The sequence below is a fragment of the Cryptomeria japonica genome, chromosome 5 (genome assembly GCF_030272615.1).
Source record: "Cryptomeria japonica chromosome 5, Sugi_1.0, whole genome shotgun sequence".
Taxonomy (NCBI): Eukaryota; Viridiplantae; Streptophyta; class Pinopsida; order Cupressales; family Cupressaceae; genus Cryptomeria; species Cryptomeria japonica.
The window spans coordinates 772337767-772365515 of NC_081409.1; the positions used below are offsets into that span (position 1 = coordinate 772337767).

Below are 27749 nucleotides of genomic sequence, written 5' to 3' on the forward strand. Positions count from 1 at the left end.
CTCCCCGACAACACTTCAAGTTATATTCATTTGATAAAATATACCTCTTTGGACCTTTTCACATCGTCAAGATGTTAAAATCCTGCAAGGACAAAGCAAAATTGGATTTGTAGCTCCGGTCCTTCACTGAGGGACAGGAGCGATTTTTCCCCTGGAGGCATTTCTGTGTTCATGAAAATCTTCAATTTATATTCAATGGAAAGATCTCGCCTTTCTCCATCACTTCCAATTCGTAATTCATCTTGACCCTGCAGGAATAGTAAAATATTTGAAAACGAGCTCCCGTCCTTCACTGAGGGACAGGAGCGATTTTGCTCCTACAGGCCAAAATAACATGATTTTAGACATTTTAACACTTCACAAGGCGAAAACAAATCATTTGAGATGCCTAGGATCAAAAATCAAAAATGTCAAAATTTGGTCAAAATATTCAATTGGACAAAAATTCGCATTTCATCTTCAACACTTAGACAAATTTAAGCTTTGCATCAACATTCCAATTGAAAATTAGACCATTCTGGCGAATTCATTGCATTCAAAATTTGCATCCTACGAAAGGAAGCTCAAAAAGCTATCAAAACCCTAAAAAGCAAAGCGAAAACGAGCAAAAAAACATGGGTCCCCATTTGCAATGGGGCGATGTGTGAAAACGTCACAACACTTCCCTAGACAACAAACAAACGCGCAAAAACAATCTGAACTTATCCTCATACAATGATCACACGTGTCTCCATCATTACCGCTCATCAGATAATAAACCAACAAACTTGATCGGTTAAGGTTTAACAACTAATAGGGTTTACCGGTTACATTGCATAGAAAGGTTTAACCCTTTACACTGGTTTACCGGTTCAACTCACAAACTTAACATACCGGTTTACAACATCTTCCACAAAGCTCTTCCTACCGGTTACTAGCTAATATCAAAAACAACAATATCAGCAATAACATGAATACCATTACCGGTTCAATTGACATCAATGACAACATATCATTAATGCAATCTATATGCAAAATGCCAACAAAGACATCTTGTAGTCCTGCAATTCTTCCTTCCAACTCCTCCTTGCAAACATAACAAAAGTGAAAAGACTATTTTCAATCATTTTTTCTTGTAATTACATATTTATATCAATAAACTCACTTCCCTCTTCTGTATGAACTTACATGACTAGAGTGAGTTTTGTGGGGGAACTTTACAAAGGTTCCATCAATGAATGCAATAATAAGAAGATGGGAAATACTGTATCATGGCCATTTCCTATGGCAGCTAAGGAGCTTTGACAAGTTATTCCTTGCTTACAAAAATCCATTCTTATGCACCATGATCTCTTAAGTGGTTGTGCTAGGTGTTTGTTATGAAATAATATGATTTACTTTACCCAAGTACTATAAAAATTCCTCTCATTCATATATATAGCATTAGATTTTGGCCTTAGAAAAGGGACAAGAAAGATTGGCTTAATCATATTGAATGAGATTATTTGTTGTCATGATCTTTTGCTTTCTCATTTCATTTTCACCAAAGATCCTAGGCAATGAATACAAATTCTTGATTGCCATTGCTGACCATGATGAATTATGGGAGTATTGTGAATACCAAGATCCGACTCCTTCGTGTAATGTCAATTTTTTATTTGAGTAAAGTATATACGTGTCCTTCACTGTAGGTTATATCTTTCACTCCAACTAGCATCATGTTCCCTGGGTTGACTATATCCGTTTTAACTTCAAGTGTTATGGGATGACAAAGTGGTTAATGCTTCCATTGTTCTTCAATGTCCATGTTGGTCTTTCCAAGAGGTAAACCAAGATTCTCCTTCTCATGACTACAAACTAACCCATCAACAAGCTCATCAGTCTTGGAACAACGGATTGGAACAAGGGAGTTTGTCAACTTCCATGTAGTTGGTATGTATCATCATGGAGTTTTCTTGATAAACTTGCAATTCCTCCTCATGGGGGTCAATCTTAGACAAATCATTCCTCACAACAACATAACTAATATCTTGCACATCATCGTCACGTGGTCCAATCATTTCCATACCTTTGCAAATTGTTTTTACATGGATCAATTACTTCTGTACCTGAAAATTGGATAGATGTTTCTTGAACATCATTAGCAATTATTGACACGTCTTTGTCACATAATATTGGCTCTTCTTCTTCATCTTTGGTTTTAGCAACTTATTGTGATTCTGAGTCTAACTTTTCTACTGCTGTAATTAATGATTCTCTTGTATCTTGCCCCTTGATCTCCTCCTTGGCCATTTTTCTTATGTATTCATTTAGATCTCGTTGGTCGGATAATGGTTCTTGAGTGTGTAATGTCCCCTTCCTAAATTCACCCTAAAAACATAAATTAGCAATAATTTTAGGATTTAGGAATAGGAGCTTATCCTTTATACAAAATGATTTTTTTTTCCATATTATCCAACCATAGCTAATATTATGCATACCTGTCAACCATTTACTTATGCAAATAATGAAATGTTAAAAATATTTTCAATTAAGATGAATAGATGTTAATTTGTTGTATGATTTACTTCCCATAGATTGCATGAGACTCCACTCCCCTATTCTGCTAAACCTTACAAGATGGAAGCTTTACTGTGCCAAGGGTGCATAACACAGTCTACATGCGGCTCCCTCAAGGTTTTCTACCTGTCTTGGGACATTTTTGCCATGTGACTGATTTACTCTGCCTTTCCCCCATACACTCCCTATCTTTGCAAGTATTAGAGAAAGACAAAGAATCAGATCACTGCAATCTATGGGTTAAGAATTAAATTTTGATATGGCATTATCCATTACAATCACTACATTGTTTCTTATATTATCAGCAATATATGGATTTACAGTATTATAACAATTTGTGTAAATTGCCTTATTCATCCTTGGATTTATTAACAGGGAAATATATATATATATATATATATATATATATATATATATATATGATCTCATTGATAATTATTTCCATTATATATGTATATATATTCAGCAAATATATAAATTGCTAACATCTTTATTATATACATAAATCGAATTTCATTATTGTTATTATTATTACTATTAATATTATTCTTATTATTATGATCACCTATGCAAATTGTTAATCTATTCCTTTATGCATGTTATCAATATATAAGACTGCTGATTATCTTGCTACTTATACTCAGATATCTATCTCTTATTGTGACTGTTTGCCAGACTTATTCTTTCTCCTTAAATGTTGATCCTTATGATTAAGAGACGGAATGAGTTTCCAGTTTTATTTTCATCCCATTGTCAGTCCTGTTATAATCAGAAATATATAAAGATTGTCTTACCACTCTCCTATTCTCCCCTCTTATGTCACATTAATTATTAAATAATATTGACAGTATTAAACTGTATTTACTGTATCATATTATTTTATCAGCATCATGTTGTGTTATCAGTTTTTTTTATTTTATTAACATCATCTTATTATGTTAGTAACATCCTACTATAATCTCAGTTGGCCCTATTATTATTTTCTTATGTCAAACCGAACCACATTATATTCCTATCATAATAGTCATATCAGACTGCTATCAGCATTATCTCATGTTATATCAGTAACGATATTTCTCAGGTTTGTACCTATTGCAACTTAATATTTACTACTACCTGTTGTGATGTTTTCACACATCGCCCCATTGCAAATGGGGACCCTTGCTTTTTGCTTTTTAGGGTTTGTTTTCTAGGTCTTTAGGGTTTTGTTAGTTAGCCTTTGCATTTTTGAGTGCTGTCGGGGAGATCAATAGGATAGCAAGTCCTGCTTGAGTGAGGTCCTGATCCTGAAATTTGGCTAAGTCTGGAATGTCCTGATCCTGAAATTTGACTAAGTCTGGAAACTGAAAAACCTCAAAAAACTAGATTTTGCAATATAACTCCTGGAGGTCTGAAACCACTCTCAAACATCCTGAAAGTATATATGGAATATAACTTAAAGTATAAGTTCTTATACTTAAATGTTATATTCCATTAAAATTGTCCTGATAGAGAGTTCGAAAAGTCAAATTTCGCTCCTATCCTTCCCTGAGGATCTAGAGCGAATTTCGCTCCTGTCCCTCCCAGGAGGACCAAGGCGAAGCGCTCCTGTCCCTCACCAAGGGACCAGGGCGATAATACTTATTTGAGCCATTCCTGACCTTGTTTGGACGAATTGAGACATCAAAAGCATGGTGAAGGACGAAATGAGCATGATAGAGCATCCAGACTTGATCAAAAACAATGAAATGATGAAGTTTTTGCCTAGAAGGTCAAATTCGCTCCTGTCCCTCACTGAAGGACCAGAGCGCTTTTCTTTATATGCACATTTTTAGACCTTTTTTGGACATTAACTTTTATTCATAGCCTGAAGCAGGATGATATCTTCCCTAGCAAAGACATTTCATGGTGAAAAGTGAAGCATTTGGGCCTGGAGGACAAAAATCGCTCCTGTCCCTCACTGAAGGACTGGAGCTTGAAATCCAAAATTGCCTTGTCCTTGAAAGATTTGAACGATTTCGTGAATTGAGAAGATCAAAGGAGATACATTTTATCAGTTGAATATAATTTGAAAGCACAATCATGAGGAAAATTGACCCTAGAAGCAAAATCGCTCCTGTCCCTCTGCCAGGGACCAAGGCGAATTTAAGTGATAGCTCTCGTCCCTCTCCCAGGGACCAGAGCGAATTTCCTCATGAGGCATGTTTTGGGCAAAGATCAAGTAAGTTTTGAGTTTGAGGCAAACAAAGAAGGTGTAACGAACTTATTGAAGACAAATTGAAGATTGCAAGACGCCTGATGAACTCTATATTGGCCTAGGCGCTCCTGTCCCTCAGTCAGGGACCAGAGCGATTTTTGCCTTAGGTCAATTTTTTTCACCAAGTTAGAACGAATTTCGTGCCAAGAATAGGTGAAAGGGTCCACATCGAGTCCATTGAAGATAATTTTGGAAGTTGGCAAAGTGTGATGGAGCCTAGAACATCAAATTCGCTCCTGTCCCTCAGCCAGGGACCAGGGCGAAATGGTATTTATCTTGCCTTCCTCCCAAGTTTAAACCACTCTAAGTCAGGATACAAACTGGCAAGGACATTTTGAGGTGTATCGACAAAGAACGAAGTTGCAAGGACCGCCAAAGATGAAGGAATTGCACTATATGCTTAAGTTCGCTCCTGTCCCTCAGTCAGGGACCAGAGCGAAATGTTCTAATGAGGCCAAATTTAAGTTGCCATTCACATTTTAAAAGTTTGAAAGGGAGTAAAGAACATCGTTTTGCACTTTGAAGACAATTACAAGTTAATATGATGAACGATTTGCACCAAATGCCCCAAATTCGCTCCTGTCCCTCAGCGAGGGACCAGAGCGAAATCTCCATGGAGGCTTAAATTTTGAATGTTAATCACATTTCGTACGTTCAGGAGGGATCAAATGACACCGTTTTACATTGTGAAGGCGATTGCAAATTGATGGAAACTAAGATGAGCTTAAGATGTCAAAGTTCGCTCCTGTCCCTCAGTCAGGGACCAGGGCGATATTCATTACATTAGCCAAAACCTTCAAAAATCACGCTAAGTCAAGGACGTACAAGGTTGCACAAAGTCTAAGGTGTCTTGAGAAGATGATTACGAGGAAGTTAAACGTTAAAAGGTGATCAAATTGAACCAAAAGGCTAAGTTCGCTCCCGTCCTTCAGGCAAGGACCAGGGCGATTTTCATTAAAACACTCATTTTCCTTCAAAATCATGACAAATCAAGGGTGCACAAGATCAAGGACGTCATTTGGAAGGTGATGAACGAGAAGCCAAGGTTGAAAGATAGCAAATTTGAGCTAGAGCACAAGGTTCGCTCCTGTCCCTCACCAAGGGACCAGGGCGAAAACCATTCAAACATCAAATGCGCCTCGTAAAAGCCAAGAAAAACAAGCGTGGAGTGAAGGGATAACGTCATTGCTTGCCACATGATGAAGATTGGTGATTGAAGAAGCAAAGATCAAGGAGAAAACATAAGGTTCGCTACTGTCCCTCACCAAGGGACCAGGGCGATTTCAACCTTAAAAGGCATTCATCCACAAAATCAAGTCGATCAAGCTCGAGGTTCCTAACAAAAATGCCAGTTTCAACGTGGAGATGATGGTTTTGAACATCAAAGGCAAAAGAATCAAGGCTAAGATGATAATTCGCTCCTGTCCCTCAGTCAGGGACCAGAGCGATATGGTTTGTATCTTTCCACCTCTCCAAATTTTGGCGCTAAAACATTTTTTTTGAATTTTATTAAATGCTAAAAATCGATAAATTTAATTAAATAGCATTTAAAAAATTGCGCATGAGTATTTAATTAATTATTTTTGCCTTTAAAAAATCGAATTAATTAAAGACGAAGGCATTAATTAATTAATTATTAATTTAAATAAAATCAAATTGGAGCGCATGGATTTAAATTCTCAATTATTTTGCAAGGTCGGCCCCCTCTTTTATTAAATTTTATTTGTTTTTGGGCCTATTTTTCAAGTCGGCCTAGGGGCAATTATCAAGATGAGCGCCTATATAGGAGGGGTGTGTTGAGCATGTTAATCCATCATTCAATCATTTGTCCAAGTGCGCTTTTGAAGGAGCAATAAAGGAGTGCGAAATCTGGTCCAGGAAGGAGCGATCTTTGTTGAAGGCTAGAGGTGGTGAAGTTGATAGAAGAAGCACATTTTGAAGACTTCGATCCACATTTTGCTTAGCAAACTTGCTTAATTTTGCATCTTTTCTTAGATTTAGTTCTCAAGTGGAGGTATGGCGTAATCACCTTGGCACCATTTTTGAAGATTTAAATTTTGTTTTGAAAATCCTAAATTAGGAAATGATAACTCAAGATTTATCGTGAGGTTTCCTAAATTAAAATCTTGAATCTTCCTTTTAAAGTTTAATTTTTAGATTTCAAGATATATTACTAATTTTGAAATGTTGTGTAGGTATCCTCCAAGGACGATCAAGCAAGGACAAGGACGACCTTCTTCGATCCAGCCTAGCATCGACAAGGACGACCTTCTTTGGACTAACGTCATCAAGGGCGACCTCTTCCAATCCAGCATTCCAAGGCGAGGTACATCATCATCCTACAAATCAAGGACACAAGTTAGAACAAGGGTTTGTTGAGGAAGCAAATAGTTCCAAATGAATTAATTAAAGCTAGCTTCTCGACAACATCAAGTTGAATATCTACCAAGTTCCAAGTGTCAAATGGGGTGGCATCCTAGTCATCGCTCATCCAGTCAGTGTGGTCCACCTCAGCATGTCCAGATTCGATGTACCTAACTCATGGAAGGTGGCACAAACTCCGGTGTACCTACCCCGGCTATCCATTGGTCGATTTTTCCAGAGAGGACATGTGTCCAAGCAATACAATTTTATCATTGGTCAAGCATTAAATGTTATGTAATGGTTGTAACAAACCCTAATTAGGGTTTTCATTGTTGAATCTTGGCCATTGATCTCGAATTGATCTAAGCCATCGAATTGTATTGAGGGCACTATATAAGCCCTGGCATTTCATTTTGTAAAGGCAGTTAGGAAGGGGTTGGAAAGCCATTAGAGAGTAGTTAGAAGGTGATTAGCTAGTTGATAGAATAGCAATTAGAGTAGAATAGGAGGACAAGGCAAGGAATTGTTGCCATTAATTGTAAACAAACTCCATTTTCATTGAAGTAATGGTGAAGTGTGTCGTTTCTTGCAATATGCATGGTTTCTTGTTGAGTCTTCAATCCTAGATGGTAGATGATTAGATGAATGGAAGAAATATGCTTGGTTGATGGTGAAATTCGTATATCCATACTACTAGTAGTTTGTTGATTGCAGACTTGCCTTGCGTAGTCAACTGGAATTATTCAGCTTAAGCTTAACTTCAATTGTCGCTTCTTCATTGATATGCATCAACCTGATGGTGTCTATGCCTGCAGTGATGATTTGAACATCATAAAGCTTCCCTTCGAAGATCGCACTAGCCTTGTGGAGATGGTCCTGCGATGTCAAAACAAGACCTAGTTAGAGTTTTATCAAAGATCAATCATTGCTCCTACATTCTTAGTATTAGGATTAGATCCTCTCTTCGCCCTCATCTTTTTTCCATTTTTTTTTAATCTAAGGCAGTAAGATCCTGTGTTCCAGCAATATTCAAAGGCAAATCAGAAGTTCAATCATCAAGTGTAAGTCCCCTTGTGATTCTAGCAAATCACATCATACCACAAAGAGCTTATCCACACGTAGAGACCCTACATACAAGAACCTTGGAGTCATCCTGATTGATCCTTTTTCGCGATATCTTCAGCAATCAGAGGCTTTATTCAAGAGAGGATAAGGTACCCTTGGGTATTTTATTCTGTGTTAGGCAGTGTACAAAATACACGTCAACACTACCACAGATGTCTTCTTATCTTTTCTCCTTATTCCATTCCTTATATTTCAGACATTATAATTTACAGCAGAACATTCTCAAGAAGAAACATTAATAGTATAACAATGTTGCAGCAAGATACAATTCGCTGACATCCACCGAAATCAGCCTTTCACTTTTCTTATCTATCCCTCGATTCCTTTCTTATTTTCCTCCGTTTCCCTCCCCACTTCCCTATCCTCCCTCTCGATGCTTTATAGGAGTAAGGGAGGGTGGTGATTCAAGGAATAGTCACCACTATTCAAAGTGTGCTCACTTTTTTCCAAGGATTTGCTGCCCGTTGGGATTACGTGGGGTCCCTTTGATATTATTAATTTATTTCATCAAATCATTTTATGGATATCATCATTTAATAAATATTAATTAATCTTTAATAAATATTAATTAATTTATAATAATATCGAACAAACATTAATAAATAAAATATTAATTAATTAATAGTAATTAATATATTTATTTCATTTGTACATAATGAATAAATTAAATATCAAATTAATAAATAAACAATTAACAAAATTTTAATATTTAGGTAATATTTCTTGATTAGAAAATAATATGATGATCAAGGACAGGGCATGACAGAGTGCTTCCAAGTACTCATCAAGAGGAACACTAGCTTTGAAATCTTTTGACAACCTTTGGTACTTGCCAAATACTTTGTGGTTTAAGTTTGTACAATAACTCTTGAATAAGATCCATGTCCTCTTTCTTGCGTAAATCTTCAAATCTGTTTGATTAGAATGCATCTGCCATTTTAGCTTTACCTTGTAGGCTGGCAGGATTGCTGCTCTGATACCAATTGTAATGTCCCTTTCTAGAACAGTTTCTATTTTTGTCTTAAAACAACATTTTAAATTCTAAAATGATAAATTGCATTTATATTTATAAATATAACTTTAAAAATCATGAATTTTAATATAATATTCAAATAATTCTGAAAATAATCTCATTTGCTATGTTTCTTCTTCCTATTTGCAGCTATTTCTTTAAATGTTTAACTCTAATTTCTGGTCAAGTTATGGGTTTTTGTCCATTAACTTGAAATGAGAAGTTGAGGGTTTTCGTCTTCTTTGGCTGTAGTATTTTCTTTCAATGTCACTTCATATTTTCTTCCAATAATTTTTTTTCCTCTTCTTGTTTGATCTTCCTTTAATAACTTTTTCCTTCCAAAAGTCATAACTCTTAGAATGTTCCTTGATAAACTTTAAATAAATAATCATAACCTTTTGGATGCCTCTTGACTTTTAGCTAATTATTATTTATTCTTTATTTGAAGAAAATCACTACTGTTAAAGAACTACTTTATTATAACTACCGATTTTGGATCGCTCTCCTCTTAACTACTGCCTAATATATTTATTAATCATGATGGGCATATTATTTAATGGAAATGTTCAGGTGGGGGCATGACAGACCTTGAATTGTCACACCTAGTCAAAGCTTTATAGTTCTAAACAACAAGCACTATAAAGATGTAGATGCAAATGCTTTATCACTTGAGTGTTTAGTTAAGCCAAATTACTTTATAGTTCTAAACCCAAGGATGTAGATGCAAATGCTGTTCATGCTACAACCCTCCCCTATATCGAAGGTATATCTAATAAGATTTCCAGAAGCTGTACTTTTGTTTTCTTTTTCAATGATTAATGGATTATCTTATGAATTTTATCATGGTTCCACAATGGTCACACATTTAGTGAATCTCCCTTCAAGCAGGGGCTATCATCAGGTATTGACAATTTCTTCTTAAAATTGTTTTTATGTAGCTAGGTCGGATCCCTTCTAGGGCCGACCTAGTTCATCTAAGTGCTAAGTGGCCTTTGGCCTTAGCAATTCGGCTTTGTATTTATCTGGCCCTATTTGGGCGCACAACTTATGTGTCATTAAGTGATATGGGGCATGACCTATTAATATATAATTATAAATGCATTTTGGCGCCAAGGCCGACCTAAGTGGCAAAGGAGTTTGAGGCATATAAATAAGAAGTGACTTGAAGTCACAAATAGAACCTACACATCAAGCATCACATCTCTACTACATATGCGGATTATGTAATTGTGGTCTGCACACAGTAAGCAGTGAATCTGATTCTTTCAGTCAGCGAAATTGTCTTCTAGCTGGGTGAACATCTTCCTAGGTCTGCCGAACCTGCTCCTAGGTCTGCTGAGCCTGCCCCAAGGCTACCGAACCTACTCCAACGCTGCTGAACCTACTTCAGGCTGTGCTACATCTGTTCTAGGGCAAGCGAACTCCCTCACATGATCTGCAATCAACAATCTGAGCGATTGTTCAAGTCTGACCTGAACTGTGATTCAGATAAGTTCTTTATATGCCCTGGAAGGGCAGTATTGTAATCTGCTGCTATATCTAATCTAATCAGATCTGAGATCTTTGGTTGTTGGGTTTTTCCTCCAAGAGGGAGGTTTTCCCGGGGTACATGTGTGTTATGCGTATGATTTACTTTGCATTCTGATTTTTCTGTTCTATACTGCTAATCTGATCACTAAAAACTAACAAAAATGTCATGCTAGAAGACCGTGACTTACCTGTAAACACATCCACAATAAAAGACAACACTACTTTTTTGGAAAAGGAATAAACTGTGCTTTATACCTATTAACTAGTGTGTGCTGTGGTTTTGGCAAAAGAAGTAAAGTGTGTCTCTTTCCTCTTGTAATAGCAACTTCAAGTTTTGATATTTCTTTCTCAATATTTTAATCTCATTAAGAGCACTGATAAGTTTTTGTTCTAGATCGACTTTAACCTCTTCTTCATCAAAATAATCTTCTTCTTCTTGATTTTCAAACACAATCTCTTCTAATGCTATGAATAGAATTTCATCATTCAAGGACTCTTCTCCACTTTCAACTGAAGAACAACTTTCCTCCTTGGAATATAAACTTCTCTTGAAATTACGTGACTTCTTTCCTTTCTTTACAAACTTCTTATTCTTATATTTAAACTCATTCTCACTGCTGCTGTCCTCTATCTTTCCACAGTTGAATCATTTTAAGGGTAGCTTGCCCTTATATTTACTAGAGCCTCTTTTAACTTTCTTACAAAATGAGCTGCTTTACATTCTTCTTCTATGCTATCACTAGATACATGTCCCTTGTTTTTGCTCTTCTTTGAAGCTTTCAATGTAGTTTTTTTCTTTGAAGAAGATTCAACATTTGTTCACATTTCATACGTAGTTAGGATACCATGCAACTTGTCAATTGCCATCTTATCCAGATCAGCCATTTCTTGAATAGCTGAAATTTTAGCATCAAACCTAAGAGGAAGTGACCTTAATATTTTTGGAACAACTGTCTTATTGTCAATCTTTTCTCCCAAGCCCTTTAGAGAGTTCCAAATTTAATCAACTCTCAGGAAATAAGCTGCAATACTTTCTTCATCACACATTTTAAGACTTTCAAACAGCATTCTATGAGTTTGAAGCTTTGCATTCTTAACTTTCTCATCTCCTTCGTATTCATTCTGAAGTTTCTCACACATAGCTTGTGCTGATTCACACTGCATGACTTTCACAAACTCGGATTCAGATAGGCCACATAATATTGCATTCATGGCTTTAACATTACTTTCGAAGGCTCTCTTTCCATTAGCATCTGTAGTGGATTAGGAGGAGGTGTGTAACCATTAACTACACTTATCCAAACATCAAACCCAAGAGACATTATGTAAGTCTTCATATGGACACTCCAAAAAGCAAAATTAGACCCATCAAATAGAGGAGCTCTGTTGGTCTCAAGGGCACTCATCTTAGACTACCAAGAATTGACCTTCAGACTTTTAAGCTTTAAAAAGAAGTTGTTTGGCTCTGATACCAATTGTAAACCAAATCAAAAATATTGAGAGGGGGGTGATCAGTATTTCAAAAAAACTTTTAATATAGATAAAAACAAATCAACAGAGCCGAGTCCATAAACACTAAGAGAACACAAGATTTTGTGGAAAACCCTTTCGGGTAAAAAACCACGACATCAAAAACTTTCATAAAATTAAATGGGCACCAACCCAATTACAACAGTGAGCTGCAACTCACATAAAGAGATCCAACTCAGAACAAATGAGGCACCGACCTCATCAAGAGCTCCAACTCTATCAAAGACACAAAGGCTCCAACCTCTTAAAAGAAGAAATAAAAATTGAACTTATAACCTTTCAGACTTCAGACTGTAAATTTCTTGTAAAACTGAGAGGAATGTTTCACAAACACCCTTTCTCTTCCAAAACTTTCGAAAATTACATTGAAGTCACCTATGATATCTTCAGTATAGATTGAACAAGATTTCAGAACATGAGTTTTGGATCAGACGTAGCCATCGGATATTCTTGCATGTGTATCTCTGTATATCATCTTCATAAAAATTAGTAACAAAAACTCTGCTTGTTATTCTACTTTGCAACCCAGAAAGAACTGTCAAAAACAGTCCTCACGTCAATATTCACTCTTTTTAAAAAATCTTCTCTCAAGCTCATATCCCTACACTCACACACACAAAAATGAATCGGATTTTTTACTTATCAAAAAAAACTTTCAACAAAGAAGCTCTGACTTCATCTGGATAGAATACTTCAGAAAAAACATATTTTTCCGACAAGTAACCCTTAACGCACAGTCCAGAATTTTTAATCATTTAAACTCTGCAGTTCTGTATGATAATACCGATAATCTTCAGAATAAAAACCATCTAAACACCTGTCTCTATCGAACTGCAAGGAAAAGATTTTTATTTGACATACATCCACATCAAACCATTTAAGGTATTGTGTCCAAGGTACGTGACACTTGGGGAGAATGCACAGAAAAAGACGATAAAATATCTGCACATACTGCAAATGTATTGCAGAAATCAGTTCATGCTTTAACAGAGAATATGAAACTGCTTCTGCACACACAAAACATGATCAACGAACAGGCACAGCTGTCAGATCTGAAGAAGAAGTCGAAACAGTCAAGAATAAATTACCAATTTGTGCAAACTTCTGACAAACCACCAAAAATTCTGTCTATGTCAGTAAACTGCCAAAGACAAAAAGAAACAGTTACAAAACAGAGCCAACCGATTCATGAAGACAAGTGGCAGCCTTGACATTCACTGACACATCTGCATAACACAAAAACAGCAGAGACTGCACTTCAAACCACGTGGCAGCAAGCAAATTGCACATACGTTGACATCAATGACAAGATCATCAACATATCTTGTACGTCTGATCGCATTTCAAGTTAGTAGGGGTTATTATGAGTAGCCTTTGCTTATTCTGTTATTTCAGAATTCATACTAGGACAGAACACATTATTAGACAGGAGATTCCTGTTGATACATTATTTAAACTGTACATGTCTCCACATTTTTCTTAAATGCCATATTTCTCTACAAACAATGTTTGCCTAATGAGCTTTGGATCCTGTCATCTTGTCCCATATTTGCCTGAAAAACAGTGGTGCCTAGGGCAAGATAAATATGGTGCTTTGCAGAAAAAGTCTCAAAAAAATGAATTGAGGTTTGTTTTAATACGGCCTCTAAGAACAGCTACCTCAAAATATTAAGAATATAAACTGGTTTGCTGGTTCGCTTAAAAAAGTTGTCATTTGTTTTGATCTCTCCCTGCTTTGAAATCACTGCTACAAATCATTTTAGTAAAATCAAAAGAAAACTTGAGGTGAACAAAAAGTTATTTATGATTTTGCTTCTTGCTTTCTTCCTGTTGGATAAGTCATTTTACTGCGTAATTGCAATTTTAATTAGAAGTAGTAATGTATCTGAAGAGAATGCTATTAATAAAATGATCATGATTAATCTTGTAACTATTTTAAGAGATTGCAAATTTCACGTTACAAAAATAATGCACTGGAGATGACATCTTACAATAAAGGGTCACGTAAGTGAAATTTTAGGTAAGGATCAGATACTCTGTTCATGTATCTGTCTCTATCAACATACTATAGTATGAAGGTCTGTGCATATGTGTGTTTGCCTTTGCACATTCTAGCCATCGATAACAACCGCATTGTGCAATGTTCAACTGAGGTCATTTTTTATTAATGATTGATTGCAACTGCCCTTGCTTAGAAATTGACTGTACTTTGTATTAGTTTGTGCATTTTTTCTTAACTGCATTATTACATAGTATTTGCTGGAAACTACTAGCATGCATGTCATTAGTCAAATTTGCCTGGTGGGTTCTGGCTATCACAGGAGTGTTGAACTGAAACAGGGTCTTGTGAAGTTATTTTGCATCTAGAGCTATTACAAGGGGCTTTGTTGACGAGGCATGGTCTTATCAGTTGATGTTAGAGTGTTGTTCAATTCATATTGTTCTGTTTATGATACTGTTTTGAACAGCATAAGTTTGTCTGGCCCTGTAGACACATTGAAGATGCCATTTGACAAATAATTAACTTGAATTATTCATTGCACGTCCTTCATAAAGCACAGGATAATTTTCTCTTCTTGACTCTGGTGGGCAGCCTCTGATTCTTTAGTAGTTAATGTTGACTGAACCTCTATTTAAAACATGTTTCTTAGCTGGCGTTTGAATATACCTTTGACCAACAATTAGATGAGATCACAGTTTGCTTTTCACTTATGTAATGTCCCCTTCTCGGTTCTAGACTGATGGATGGAGTCCTAGCCTATTTTGGAAACCCATAGGCTAATCAGAGACTAAATTAGGGTTTTTGTCTTCAGGATGGTTTTCAGGGGGTGTTTGCAGGAGTTTGGAAGTTTGCCTCCTGGATTTTTTTGGGTTTCTTGAGAGCTTCAAAGTGGTATGACATGCATTTCCATCAGAGGAGATTTCTTTCTAGGTGGATTTTAGAGGGGTGTTTGTAGGAGTTTTGCAATTTGCAATCTGGATTCTTTCTGGGTTTTTCATGAGCTTTGGGATGGTATAACATGTGTTTCAATCAGAGAAGATTTATGAGTTCACTATTTTTAGTAAATTGCGACGATTGTTTGCTTTATAGGATATTTTTGGGTTTTTTGAGAGCTCCAGTGTGGTTTGACATGCAAATTCTTCGGAGATGATCTTTGGACTTACTATTTTTATCAAGTTGCTGGTCTTGGTTCGGGTTCGGGTTCGGGTTCGAGATTTGGGTTCGTGGGTTCGGCAAAATTTTTTTGGGTGTTTTGGGTTCGCTAGTACAAAACATAAAAAAATAAAAAATATATGCATATATGCAGCAGTAGTTAAGTTCAAAATACACCACTATGCTAATAGTCAAATAACATAGCAAAATACACCATCATATATTAAAGTTTTAATTCAAATAGCATAGCAAAACAGTAAATACACCACCATATTAATGTTTTAGTTCAAAAATAATAATGATAAGCTACAACAATCAGCCATCACTGATCAAATATCATATGGGTCATCAAAAATATCATCATCATCCTCCATATGCTATAGTAGATTAGAAGAACCACAAACCGTGCCATTGGGAGTGGCACTAGCACTGGCGCTGGTAGTAGCATTGGCAGCGGTACTAGCATAGCCAATTTCATGATCTGCAAGTAGCTCATTCTATTGTGCAAAAATGAAGTTATGTTTTTCATTTTATTGTGAAAAAATGAAGTTGCTTTTACCTTTTTAGTGTTTTAAGTCATCAAATTAGGTTTGGGGGGCCAAATATGCTTTTTTGGCATTAAAAAATGATTTAAAAAAGTCAAAATTTTTCACTTTTGCGTCAAATTCTTCCCTGGTTCTGCAAAGCATCCAAAATTCTTCCTGGGTTCTTCTGGGTTCGGCAGGGAAGAACCCACAGAGCATTTGCAAGACCCTAGCTGGACCTAGGGGAACCGACCCAGGACCAGGACTCGGGGGGTCTAGGCAAAGAACCTGGTAAACTTAGTATATTTAGTAAGTCATGGCGACTTCTCAGAATGTGTACTAATGAAGTTTGGGATCACTTACTATTTTTAACAGTATGCTAATTTAGTCAGTGCTATTTTTAGTAATCCTATTTTTGGCAGTTTGATGGTTCGTTTCCGTTCCAGCAATTCAATTCAGTATTATTTCTTCGGGAATTTTAAGATGACTAAGATTATTTATTTATTATTTTTCATAAGGATTTTTGGGTGAATATTTTATTAACCTTATTGCAAAAATAAAATATTTCAATTTTTTGGCGTCCAAGCTTGGCTTAAAAAGGTAACTCAAATTTGACGCCAAATGGGGTTATGTGGTAATTCAATGGAGTTATTTTTATTTACCTAAGTGTGGCGCCCAAGTTGGAGGGAAAATGAGTTTGAATTTCTGGGGTCTCAAGTCTATAAATAAGACCCTTCTCTCCTTCATTTGGTATGTTTGAATTTGATAACGAAGTGCTGCCGAATTGTTTTCAGAAACTTGGCTTCAGGGTTGCGTGCCCTCCTAGCTTGACCACAGTTTTGAGTTTGAAAGATTACTCCTAGCTGTTAGATTAATTTCATTCAGAGATTACCAATGGATTTCAGAGAAGATTGGTGTGTTCTTTTTGGTGAAAAAACCTTACAGCTGATTTACATTTCTACTCACCTTGGCTGGAGTTTTCAACTGATTTTTGTGGGTATGGGCTCAAAATTTTCATATGCTCTTGGTGCCTATTTGCTCAGATTTTGGTGGAGGGATAGATTTTTTGTCTCAAATCGAACTTGCTGCTGGTTGCCCTAGTTCCATTGTCAGTGTTGGAGTGCGTGCCCTTGCTAAGACCTTGTTTGGTGGCGAGTTTCCTGTTCTACCTTAGCTGCCCAGCTCCTATGCTTCATTTGCATCTTATTTGAGCTTATTCAGAGGTATCAGGAGGGAGTTGTGAGCATTTTGGTGTTTTTGGAGTGGCTGGTTTTTCTGAAAATCAGAATTCGTTCTACTTACTTCAGGGCTGGTAACATTGTCTTTGGTTTTCTGATTTCAGCTCTCCCTTACAAAGTTAGCTTATGTAATAACTTGTTTAGTAGTACTAAACAACCTTTGTTCTCATTTTTGGAAGCTAACTTCTCCCACTAAGCAAGTGGAAGTGACTGGTTATACTGCCAAGTTTGTTGTTAAGTTTTCAATAATCTTGTAATCCCCACTGGACAAGTGGAAGTGGCTGGTTATACTGCCAAGGTTTTGTTGTTTAAGCTTTCAATAAATTTGTAATCCCCCACTAAATCAGTGGAAATGGCTGGTCAAATCGCCATCATGTAATGCTTTCATTGTTTATGCTTTCCTCCCACTGCATAAGTGGTCGAGATGTTTATTTGCTAATGCTAATGGGTGCTAAGTGTTGTGCTCAAAATTTGAAAAAAATTAAGGGGTTATTTCAACTTAACAGGTCCCAGACGTATTAATGGATATGTTTAATAATTTGTTACTTCTAACCAGTGATACCCTTCTGTCTGCTTTTCTTTCATTTCTATAGCAAAATGGATGCCAAATTCTGTTCTTTGGGCCACTGGTTAGGCTCTGATGTTACCAGGATGGTTGAGCTATGCCTGGATTCCTCTGGACCATCCCAGAGATCAGCCCAAAAGGGAGACGTCCATGGGGACAGCATCCTGTTGGGGCCTGTGCACTGCAGACAGTGGGGGGATTTTTCGTCCCTGCCCTATCATCCGTAGGGCATCCTGGGGCCACTGATGCATTACAGTGGACCCCTGGTTTTGAGGGAAAACTCACGTATGTGAAAATAAAAACTCATGATGTTGTTTAGGTTTTCTTCCTACTGACATTTGATGCATAGTCAAATAAACAGATTCGAGTAAATATCCTTGTTGCTGGATAGCTTTTCTTTTCCATTGTTTTTAAAAATTTAGAACTTAGAAGAAGGTAACAAGCCTACTATGATATTAAAAAGTGATCTCAGTTCAAAGTTGATCATACTTAATGATAGCAAGGGTTTTAGTGTTAACAGATTTCCACAATCCAAATTCAGAAACACAGAAATGGCATGGGTTTTTATAAGCCAATTTGCTGTTCTTTCTCTGCATGTGATGAAATGGTAGTGCTTGTATGCAAGTCATGAATCAATTTCGCTCAAGGAATTAGAGATGTCCCAATGAGACAAGAGCCAATGTACAGTGTAGCACAGTTTTAGCAATCAATGGTAGAAGTCTCTTTGAGTTTAGCCAGTATTCTGTCAAGGATAATATTTTGAGTTTTTTATTCACTTATTTATGCCAGTAACTTTCTATACTCTGAGCAACTATTGATATTGAATTGGTTTTTATCTTGCAGATATTTTTCTTGTATTTAGATAGGCTTATAAGTTCCTTTTTTATTTATTGAAAAGTGGTGCTTATTTATCCTATGTTACTGCAGATGCAATACGTATGTAAGGGCACAGAAACAACTTAGTATTCTTCAGGCCCCAAACATTCTTACAATTGCACTTAAACGATTTCAGGTTCTGCTTGCAACCAAAATTACACTAAAATTTCTTTATACTATTAGTATCCTTGTTTATTCAGCTAATCTGTTTCTTCTCTGCTACATTCTCACTTTAATTTTTGGAGAAAATGCAGACTGGAAGGTTTGGAAAGTTGAATAAGAGAGTAACATTTCCGGAAACCTTAGATTTATCCCCTTATGTAAGTGGAAAGGAGGAAAGTTCGCACATCTACAAGCTCTATGCTGTTGTTGTACACGTGGATATGCTAAATGCCTCTTTTTTTGGGCACTATATCTGTTATGTCAAGGATTTGCATGGGTTGTGGTATAGAACAGATGATGCCAAAGTAAGATCATTGTTTATAGTTGACTTTAATATTGATATACTTTTCAGCAATTGATTTGGGATAAGAATTTACGGAACTGTTCAAATGGCAGGTTAAAAGAGTTGAACTGGAGGAAGTATTGTCTCAAAGAGCTTACATGCTACTATACAGCAGGTGAATCTTATACATACATGTCTAAAATTAAATTTGTTGATGAAAAAGTTTTAAAATGAAATATGCTTTGGTTAGCATACATTAGTGTTGTTTCTTTTTTATCAGAGTAGCCTGATACACCTCTGTCCTTCCCTGGGTGCACGTATCCCGGATATGATACGATGTGGATACACCTCAGATACCACACCCATGTGTGTCCAAAAAACCTCGATTTCCCAACTGTGCTGGATACTTGTGATTTGATTATTAAAAAAATTTGACATAATCTTCCTAAACTTAGTTATAAAAAATTCAATCATTCAATTTTTTTAAATTTTTTTGGTATAAACAAAACCTACACCAAATGAGGAAAACAAATGAAATGTTTTTCTATTTCAGCAACCAATTTTTTTGGGTTATCTTCTTTTCAACTCTACTATTTTTTGCATATTGTAAATTGTTAAATCAACTTATAATTATTTATGTAGCAATTATCGTCTATATTGCTTGTAAAGTAATGAAAATCTCCTCTCATAACTTAGAAAATTGTGTTAAATACAGGAATGTGTTTTTTATGAATGCCATATCCAGCCGTATCCATATTAGGGATCTTAAAAAATGACCATATTCGATCTGATACCATATCTGTGTCGATGCAAGTTTGTTTTTTATTAATCTTTACCTACTTATCAAATTTCAGTTTTTGTTGAACGTTTTCAATTTTGATTTTGTGAGGTACTAAATAAGTAGCACATAGTATACTACTATACTATCATTCATCAGTGTAATGATCTGATTGCATTTTAGAAATGTTGAAACTTGTAGTATGCTATGCAGGTTTCAAAATAAAGTTATAACCTTTTTCATGTTGCAGGATATGTGTTCGTAGCTCTTCAGCTGCAGATATACCAAAATCAACAGCACCAAATATGGCAAAAGTCGATTGTAGCTATTCTGCTTCTCTTGTTCACAGGCAATCACATATTACACAATCAAGGACTGATGGATATCTCTCTAGTCCCTTTGAAGTAGTGGAGCCTCTCAGAAGCAATCTAGGTGTTGTGCAAGAAGGCATTAGTGAAAATGTTGGTGCTTTGGACAGCCTTTTAAGTAGTGATGAGCTCAGAGGTAGACAGAAGTCCAATGCAGTTGATTGTGATGCAGATGTGTCTGTAGATTTAGCATCTGAAGAATCAGGATCGCTGACTAATAATTCTAGTTGTTCAGAGGATTTGTCCATAAAAGCTGGGCAAGAGGAGCTGGATAAGGTGCTTCCTTCACTGCCTGAACTTAACCCACCCAATATGTGCCTACCCGGTACTTCTTCTTACCCCCTGTTTTTGGAAGCTAAGAATTTTGATGCATCCTCTCCATCTTCAATTGGAAATGTGGAACACAATGTATCTGTGGATCATGTAAATGAAAGATCCATGTCTGTTGACCCCTTGGCCAGTATGGAATTCTTTCCTCAAAAAAACTATGATGATGAAATATTTAGTAGTTCAGTCTCAAAGCAGTTGCATGATACACCTGTGACAAATGATTTGATTGAAGATGAGGTGAATAGAACTACAGCTGTCCAGAGTTCTAATTCTGATTTACAGTTATCAGATAAGATGTCCTGTGACGATGAAGTAGAACAACCCTCTGTTGGAAACTCTTCTGACAGTTTTCTTGCTCTTTTGAAGGAATCTTCTGTCATGGAAGACATTGTGGATTCTTCAGTGCAACAGATCCCTATAGAGATGAATAAAACATTATTTTCACACAGCAACAGCGTGGCTTTACCAAACCTATCATTGGATGTATGGTCCAATTCTATGGTTGGTGGAAATCAACATACAACTCTCTTTGACAATGGGGATTTCTGTGGTCCACCTGTAAGGAATAACAATGCTTATGAAGCTGATCTGATGGAGGATCAAAAAGATTTTGAGCATAAGATCCTTATGCAGGAGGGGCCAGCAACTGAAAAAAAGAGGCATGATTTTCATCCTGATGTTGCATGCTCTGCTACACAACCATCAGAGAGAGAAACATTGTTGTTTAACAAGGAGCATGAAATAGTTCCTGTCATTGTTTCACAGATGAATTCAACACCAACAAAAGAGAATGGTGTATCTATTGAGTCATCCAATCAGACCAACAAATTTCCCAAGGAGAATGGTATGGCAGAAAGAATTCAAGATTCTAGTTCAAAACAAGAATTACATGAATATAATTACATACCTGATTATAATGGGAAAAGTCATACTAATCAGAACACCTACCTGAAGAATACGCAGGCTGCTATGTTGGAAGGTTCTGGTACCTCTCCTGAGTTTTCTCCTATTCCAGTACATGGTGCCGAGGTAATCACTTCCTGTGTCAATAATGGAGCGTCTAGCACACCAGTGAGAAAAACAGTAAAGTCGAAGCCTATATTTGCTCCAGGCTTCCTTAAAAGGCCTCCAACTCTTTCAGTTTCATCAAGTGGAACAGGCTCATCACTTAAAGACCTAAATAATGATGTTGTTGGTTCCAAGTTAATAAGCTCAAATGGAAAGGATTCAATTTCATTAAGTCAAATTTGTCTATCACCTAATGACTCGTCTAATAATGTTGTCGCTGCCAAGTTAATGACCTCAAATGGAAAAGTTTCAAATTCATCAAGTATATCTTATTCATCACCCAAAGACTTGTCAACTAATGTTTTTTCTGCGGAGACAATAACCCAAAATGATAAAGATTCTGTTTTAACAAGTGGAACATGTTCATCACATACAGACAGATCTGATAATGTTTTTGGTGCCAAATTGATGACCTCAAATTCTTTCCAGTGTGATATAGATTCTCAAGTTCAGATAAATGTTTCCTCAAATGAAATTTCTTCTATCCCAGTAGATGAGTCCAAAATGGCGAGTCCAATTTGGTCAGACTTCGACACAGATACTAGAGAGGAGGTAATAGTTCCACATCCATGCCAGGCATCTGGAGCAGAAAGACTAAATAATATGAAAACAAAGTCCCTATTTACACCTGGCTTCTTAAACAGAGCATCTAAGTCTCAAATTGTAAGTCAGTCTAAGCTATCACAAATGGATTGCAGTGAAGTAGTTCAGAGTGTGGTGAGAGCGAATGAATCTGGGCCATTTGACACAAATAGCTGTACGCCAATGCCAAGTCAGTCAGGAACAGATGTGAGGCCAGTTGATGTGGTAGCAGAATATGATGAGAATGTAGGGCATGATCAGTCAGGGAGCTCTGCTTCCAGTGAAAAAGAACTAATAGGTAGTGGCAGAAAGAGGACTTTGAGCTCAGAATCTTTGCACACTGAACAAGGAAGTTCTATAACCATGAATTCCATCGGAAAGACAAGTCTTATAAGGCAGAAACAAGGGCGCAATGATTGTTGTTCTTGTGGGTCACAACGGAAGTGGAAGAAATGTTGTGGGCGGCCTGATGCACTTAGACCAATAGCAGGGAGGTGAAAATTGCTTCCAATCTGTACAGTGGAAGAATCCGGAAATTTATTGGTGGGGAGCAAATTTTGCGAGTGCCACAATGAGCAAGAGTTAAATATCTACAGTCTGAGCATTTATTGAAGCAAACATCTTGCAGGTGTTTATCTATAAGCATTCATTTGATCTCCATTCTCAAGGGCATTTTATAATGTGACTCACCAATAGTGTATTTTTGTTCAAAGTGAACCCAAAAAATGGGGAACTGATGCTTGCCTTTGAATATCTTGCTAAAGGAGAAAAAGTAATGTTCCCCACATATGATGTTTCTTTTATCATGAGTAGAGTTCAAATTCATGTTGCTTACGACTGAAATTTTGGAATGGATTTGAAATGCATTAGTTCAAGGAAATCAGATGTTTGCAGATATTATTTGAAGTTTAGCATGATAGAAGGAAGTATCTAGATATCCATGTTATTTCAATTTGTTTAAATAGTATGGTGTTACATTTTATCTTTGCCCAAGTCCTTTATCCAATGAAGATAAGAGGATCTTGATGTGCCATCTATCTTGCTATTATTGAGGAGGTAATAATTGGACTAAGTTTGTGTTGAAAATGAAATGTGATCGTAAACTCAAGTTCCAAAGTTTGGAGTGAACTTGCTTTAGAAATCCTCAACGTGAAGTCTAATCAATGGAATCCAGGAACTAGCATAACAGGAGTTAGATTTGGTGTGGATTGTCTGAGAAAATGCTTGTGAGGGTTTTACCTTTTGAATCCAGGAACTAGTGCAACATAATTCCCAACTTGAGATTTAAAAATAGAAACTATTTGCAGGTTAAAACATTCTTAACTAGGAGGTTAAACATTGAAGTCTAAAAGCCTATCATTAGTATTTAAGATAGCATGTGCGATATCTTGTTTGGCAAAAATAGTCATCATCCAACACGAGGATGATACGACCAAATGCAACCTTTGTCACCATACTTGTGCTTGAAGGAATCCATGTCTTCTGATTGCTTTTTGATGAAATCTTGATTGGTGAAGAAAGCAGCATTGCTCTGTACATTTATTATCGTTCAAGGGAATATTTAGTTCATGTTGCTTGCGCTTTTCATTGTGGTTGTCTACTGAGGGTATGCAGCAGACTATCCAACTTGCATGTCTTGATTTTTCAAAATCAAATTGAATTAACATATTAAAGTTCTACGCAGCTGAATCCAGAAGCATATATGAATTTAGCATGGGCTGTGGAAATCTTCTCTCTCTAACATATGAAAGTTTCAAGCCAATGGTTGATCATGAAGCCCAATTATAGGAGTGTAGTATTTAGGCAGTGTGGTCCTTATCGACAGAATAACTTGAGTGATTGCATAAGCCAACAAACTATTTATTGAGGGAAACTTAACCCATTATTTATTTTATTTTTAAATTGATTAACAGAATGGAATAATTATTTTATGTTTTTAGATTTAATCGTGTATAAATTTTTTATATACATCAACGTTTTTGGGCACACTCTATAATCCATCATCAGGATGAAAGAGATAAAGGAGTTGTAAAATGGTTAGTTGCAGACCTAGAATCAATAAAAAGAAGTTAAAAAGGTGGAAAGAGAGAAAATGAGCACGAGATTCGAAGCTAATTATTTTTCTAATTTAATATTGTAAGTGATACAAGAGATTGTGCAAACTACTTTTTTATCATTGTGATATAATATCACATATTATCCCATTTATCAGTATTCTACTGCCGAGGATTCGTCTCTACAAGCACATCTCCTCTATCCCTCAATAGTTGCTTCAAAAAGCGTCTCGTTTGACTATAATATTACATCTAGTCATCCAAGGTTTCTTGCTCTACAATTATTTGAACACATTTTATACCTCATGTCTACTTTTGGATTTTGTTTGTTTGTTGGGGTGTCTAGATTTCGAACATTGAAGGCTGATTTTGTTAATTCATTTTTCTTGAATGATATAAAATAGTTTCTTAGAAGATATTAGCATATTTAAATTTCAACAAAGATCTTAAATGCGATAAGATTTGTCGAATATGAAGAGACTTGGGTGGGAATCTCACAACTTTAAGAAGGTAGGGATTGTCATATTTAGACTTTCATATACCTCTTCGTAAATGTTAGATCCATTTTAAGCTAGGTTTGCTACTTGTACTTATTCTCAATGTCATTCTTGCTTTCAAAAGCATTTTATAGATTAAATTTTATTTGTTACTGTTCACATGCTTGGGCTATACATCTTTTACACTTTTCACAGTTGGTGCTTCAATATCGAATTTTGAAAAAATCAAATAAAAATATAAATCTGTCATGTTTTAATTATTTTATATGTGAAAAAAACTATAGCACCCTCAAAAAAATGATATTTTATCTTGATGGAACCTATCATTTCCTATGTGAATCTTTTTATATAAAATGGCTTGTTAGATGAACATTTTAGGAAAATAGGATGGCCATAACTTTTAAGTCCTTTGCGACACTAGTTAATTAAGGTCACAACTTAGGTTGACATGTTGTGAGATGAAATATACTAGTTATATTTGAGACAAATATACTTTATCATCACCATCTATACCAATTAAGTACATCTCATGACAAATATTTTACTTCATCAATATCAAAATATATTGGTATTTTATAAATTTTGAAATTTAGTTGTAGCCAAATAGAAAGCTTGCACTCACAAGCATTGTATTGAAGCTTGAATGTAGATACTTCTATGTTTTTAAAGAATTTTTGTAGTTGTATTTGATTCACTATTAGGATTGTATATTCCCCATCTAAAATGTGAAAAGAAAGTTTTCAACAAATAAAACTCAAAATGTGTTCTACATCTACCATTAAACTTACAAGTAAGTCTAGAAGGAATATATATATTAATTAAATTTGAAATTAGACAAATTGCTTTGCAATATCAATTCTTGAGTAACCAAACTACTCTTTAAACTCATAGCTCTCGTAGGAAGATATATAAATTAAATTTGAGATTAGGCAAATGACTTTGTAGCATCAGTTTTTGAATACTCAAACTACTCCCCCTTGACAATACCAACTGTTAGGATTAAAGTGCCATCTACCTTGTATATCCTATGACAAGGTTTCAACATCTTTGGAAAGTATCCCAAGGCACTTGGGATATATTGGGAAAATAATTTGTAATATTTAATTCTCACCATTATTTGTAATACATTCATAAGGAGTGATGGTTTCCGCTAGCAATGATAGAAGTAGGTTGTGAACACAATTATTTAATATCATTCTACCTACTTATAGACATCTAGAATAAGATATTTTATTACTTAAGTGGAAAAAAAGTGTGACCTTTGGGATTCTTCAAGTGGAGGCATGGAAGAGGCAACAAGTGTCTCTTGGTATTCCGTCATTTATTTCATTTAATGGGTGCCGAAGTTGAAGGGAAAGTATTGGAGCCAAAGTCAAAATCTTTTCGAGTTTCGTGGAGGCATTCCAAGCGTTGTGGTTGCGAGGAATGAAGAGGCTTCTTTGTACATCTTTATTGGTGGTTTTAGAGCTCTTGCCATTCTATAGATTCAACCCTCTGGAAGTAGAATGTGGGTAACAGTTGAATGTAGATTTCTTTGCAAGAACAAAAGATGTGTGAGGCATAAGAAGGTTGTTCACATGTGCATAGGTGCTGCTACGATGGAGGCAAAGAGGATATTGGAAGCGATTATATTGTAAGCACATTTATTGTTGATCCTGTGCAATGTATTGATCTTATGTTTTATTGTTTCTATCTTATGCTAATGTTAATAATTATTTATTACTGTTATAAGTTCACATAAGATAGTCTTATTAAGCATGATTTGTAAGTTGATTTTTGACATCATTAAGAAGAAGGATCTAATCATGGTTTTCCACAATTAAGGCAACTTAATTTTCAGATTTGCATATGAGTTTCAGATTTTCATGTTGTAGCTATCCAAGCCTTGTATCTCATCTTTGATTAGCGTATTGGATATAAATTGATCTTCACAATCTTTGGTATTGAACATGTAAATTTTCCAATATTTGATATTAGAGCTGAAGGTTAATTGGTTATGGATGTTCCCCAATTTTTGGTTTCTTAGCATGGCAAGATTATGGAATCATGCAATACAAAAAAAAGAGATTGTGAGATCTTTTAGAAGGAATTAAAGGTTGTTGAGAGGATTATGGGGTTGTAATGAATGTTTTGCGAGTTAACTATGTTTTGCATATTTGTGAGATTGAAAACCATGGATATTATTAATTTGATTTATGTTGGGCATTGGAAGTTCTTGTTTATGGATATCTGTGAAGTTGGTTATGGTTTGGTAACCTGGAGCTCTTATTTGATAATATGTGTATCATCTTCTTTGGTGGTTTTTGTTCCTATCCCTTGTATTCATGTGTAGTGAGAAGGTGTTCATGTTGGACGAGTATTGCCATCCTAGTTACACAGAGAAATATTAGCTTTTTGGGCTACGAATTGGAGTGCTTATGTTGGGTTCACGGTTTTAGCCCATGGTTACACGAAAGCACTGGAAAATAAACCACTAACCTCTTTTTGAGTTGTGGAGTATGTTTCATATGGTTTAAACTCCTAGATAGCTTTCCTTTTCTATTGGGTTGCATTGATCTTTTGTTTTTAATTGTTGGATTTTATAGATTTGTGATATTTTCATTATTCAGATGACATGTATAATGTAAATATTTGGAGGTCTAAATGGATTTCAGATTTATAGAGATGGTTTTGTAGGTTATACATGTCAACTAAAATCTATGGTAAGATTGGATTCAGGGTATTCTAGATAGAGACAATTGCAGGTTTGGATGGATGCTTGGAAGGTTCTTATTGATTTATGGTTACTTCTTTGTGGGTTCGTTTGTCAAATCAACTCTAGTGTTTGAGTCTTGGAAACCCACATGTTATGCCCAATTATCTCTTTTATGTACAATACTAACATGGGTTGAATCTTTCAATTATTTAAGATTGGAGCATTGAGTATGCATTTCTT

General features: G+C 35.8%; 1 protein-coding gene across 1 annotated transcript in view; it reads left to right on the forward strand.

Annotated features, from left to right (window-relative positions):
• LOC131043096 (uncharacterized) overlaps positions 1-23215 on the forward strand; it is a 64246-nt gene extending 41031 nt beyond the window's left edge. Inside the window, exons 8-11 of the mRNA XM_057976441.2 lie at positions 18744-18828; positions 18947-19159; positions 19251-19312; positions 20166-23215. Of these exons, the coding sequence (XP_057832424.1) occupies positions 18744-18828; positions 18947-19159; positions 19251-19312; positions 20166-22761 (2956 nt within the window). The 3' untranslated portion in view covers positions 22762-23215. The remainder of the gene's footprint in view (positions 1-18743; positions 18829-18946; positions 19160-19250; positions 19313-20165) is intronic.
• The last annotated feature ends 4534 nt before the right edge of the window (positions 23216-27749 follow it).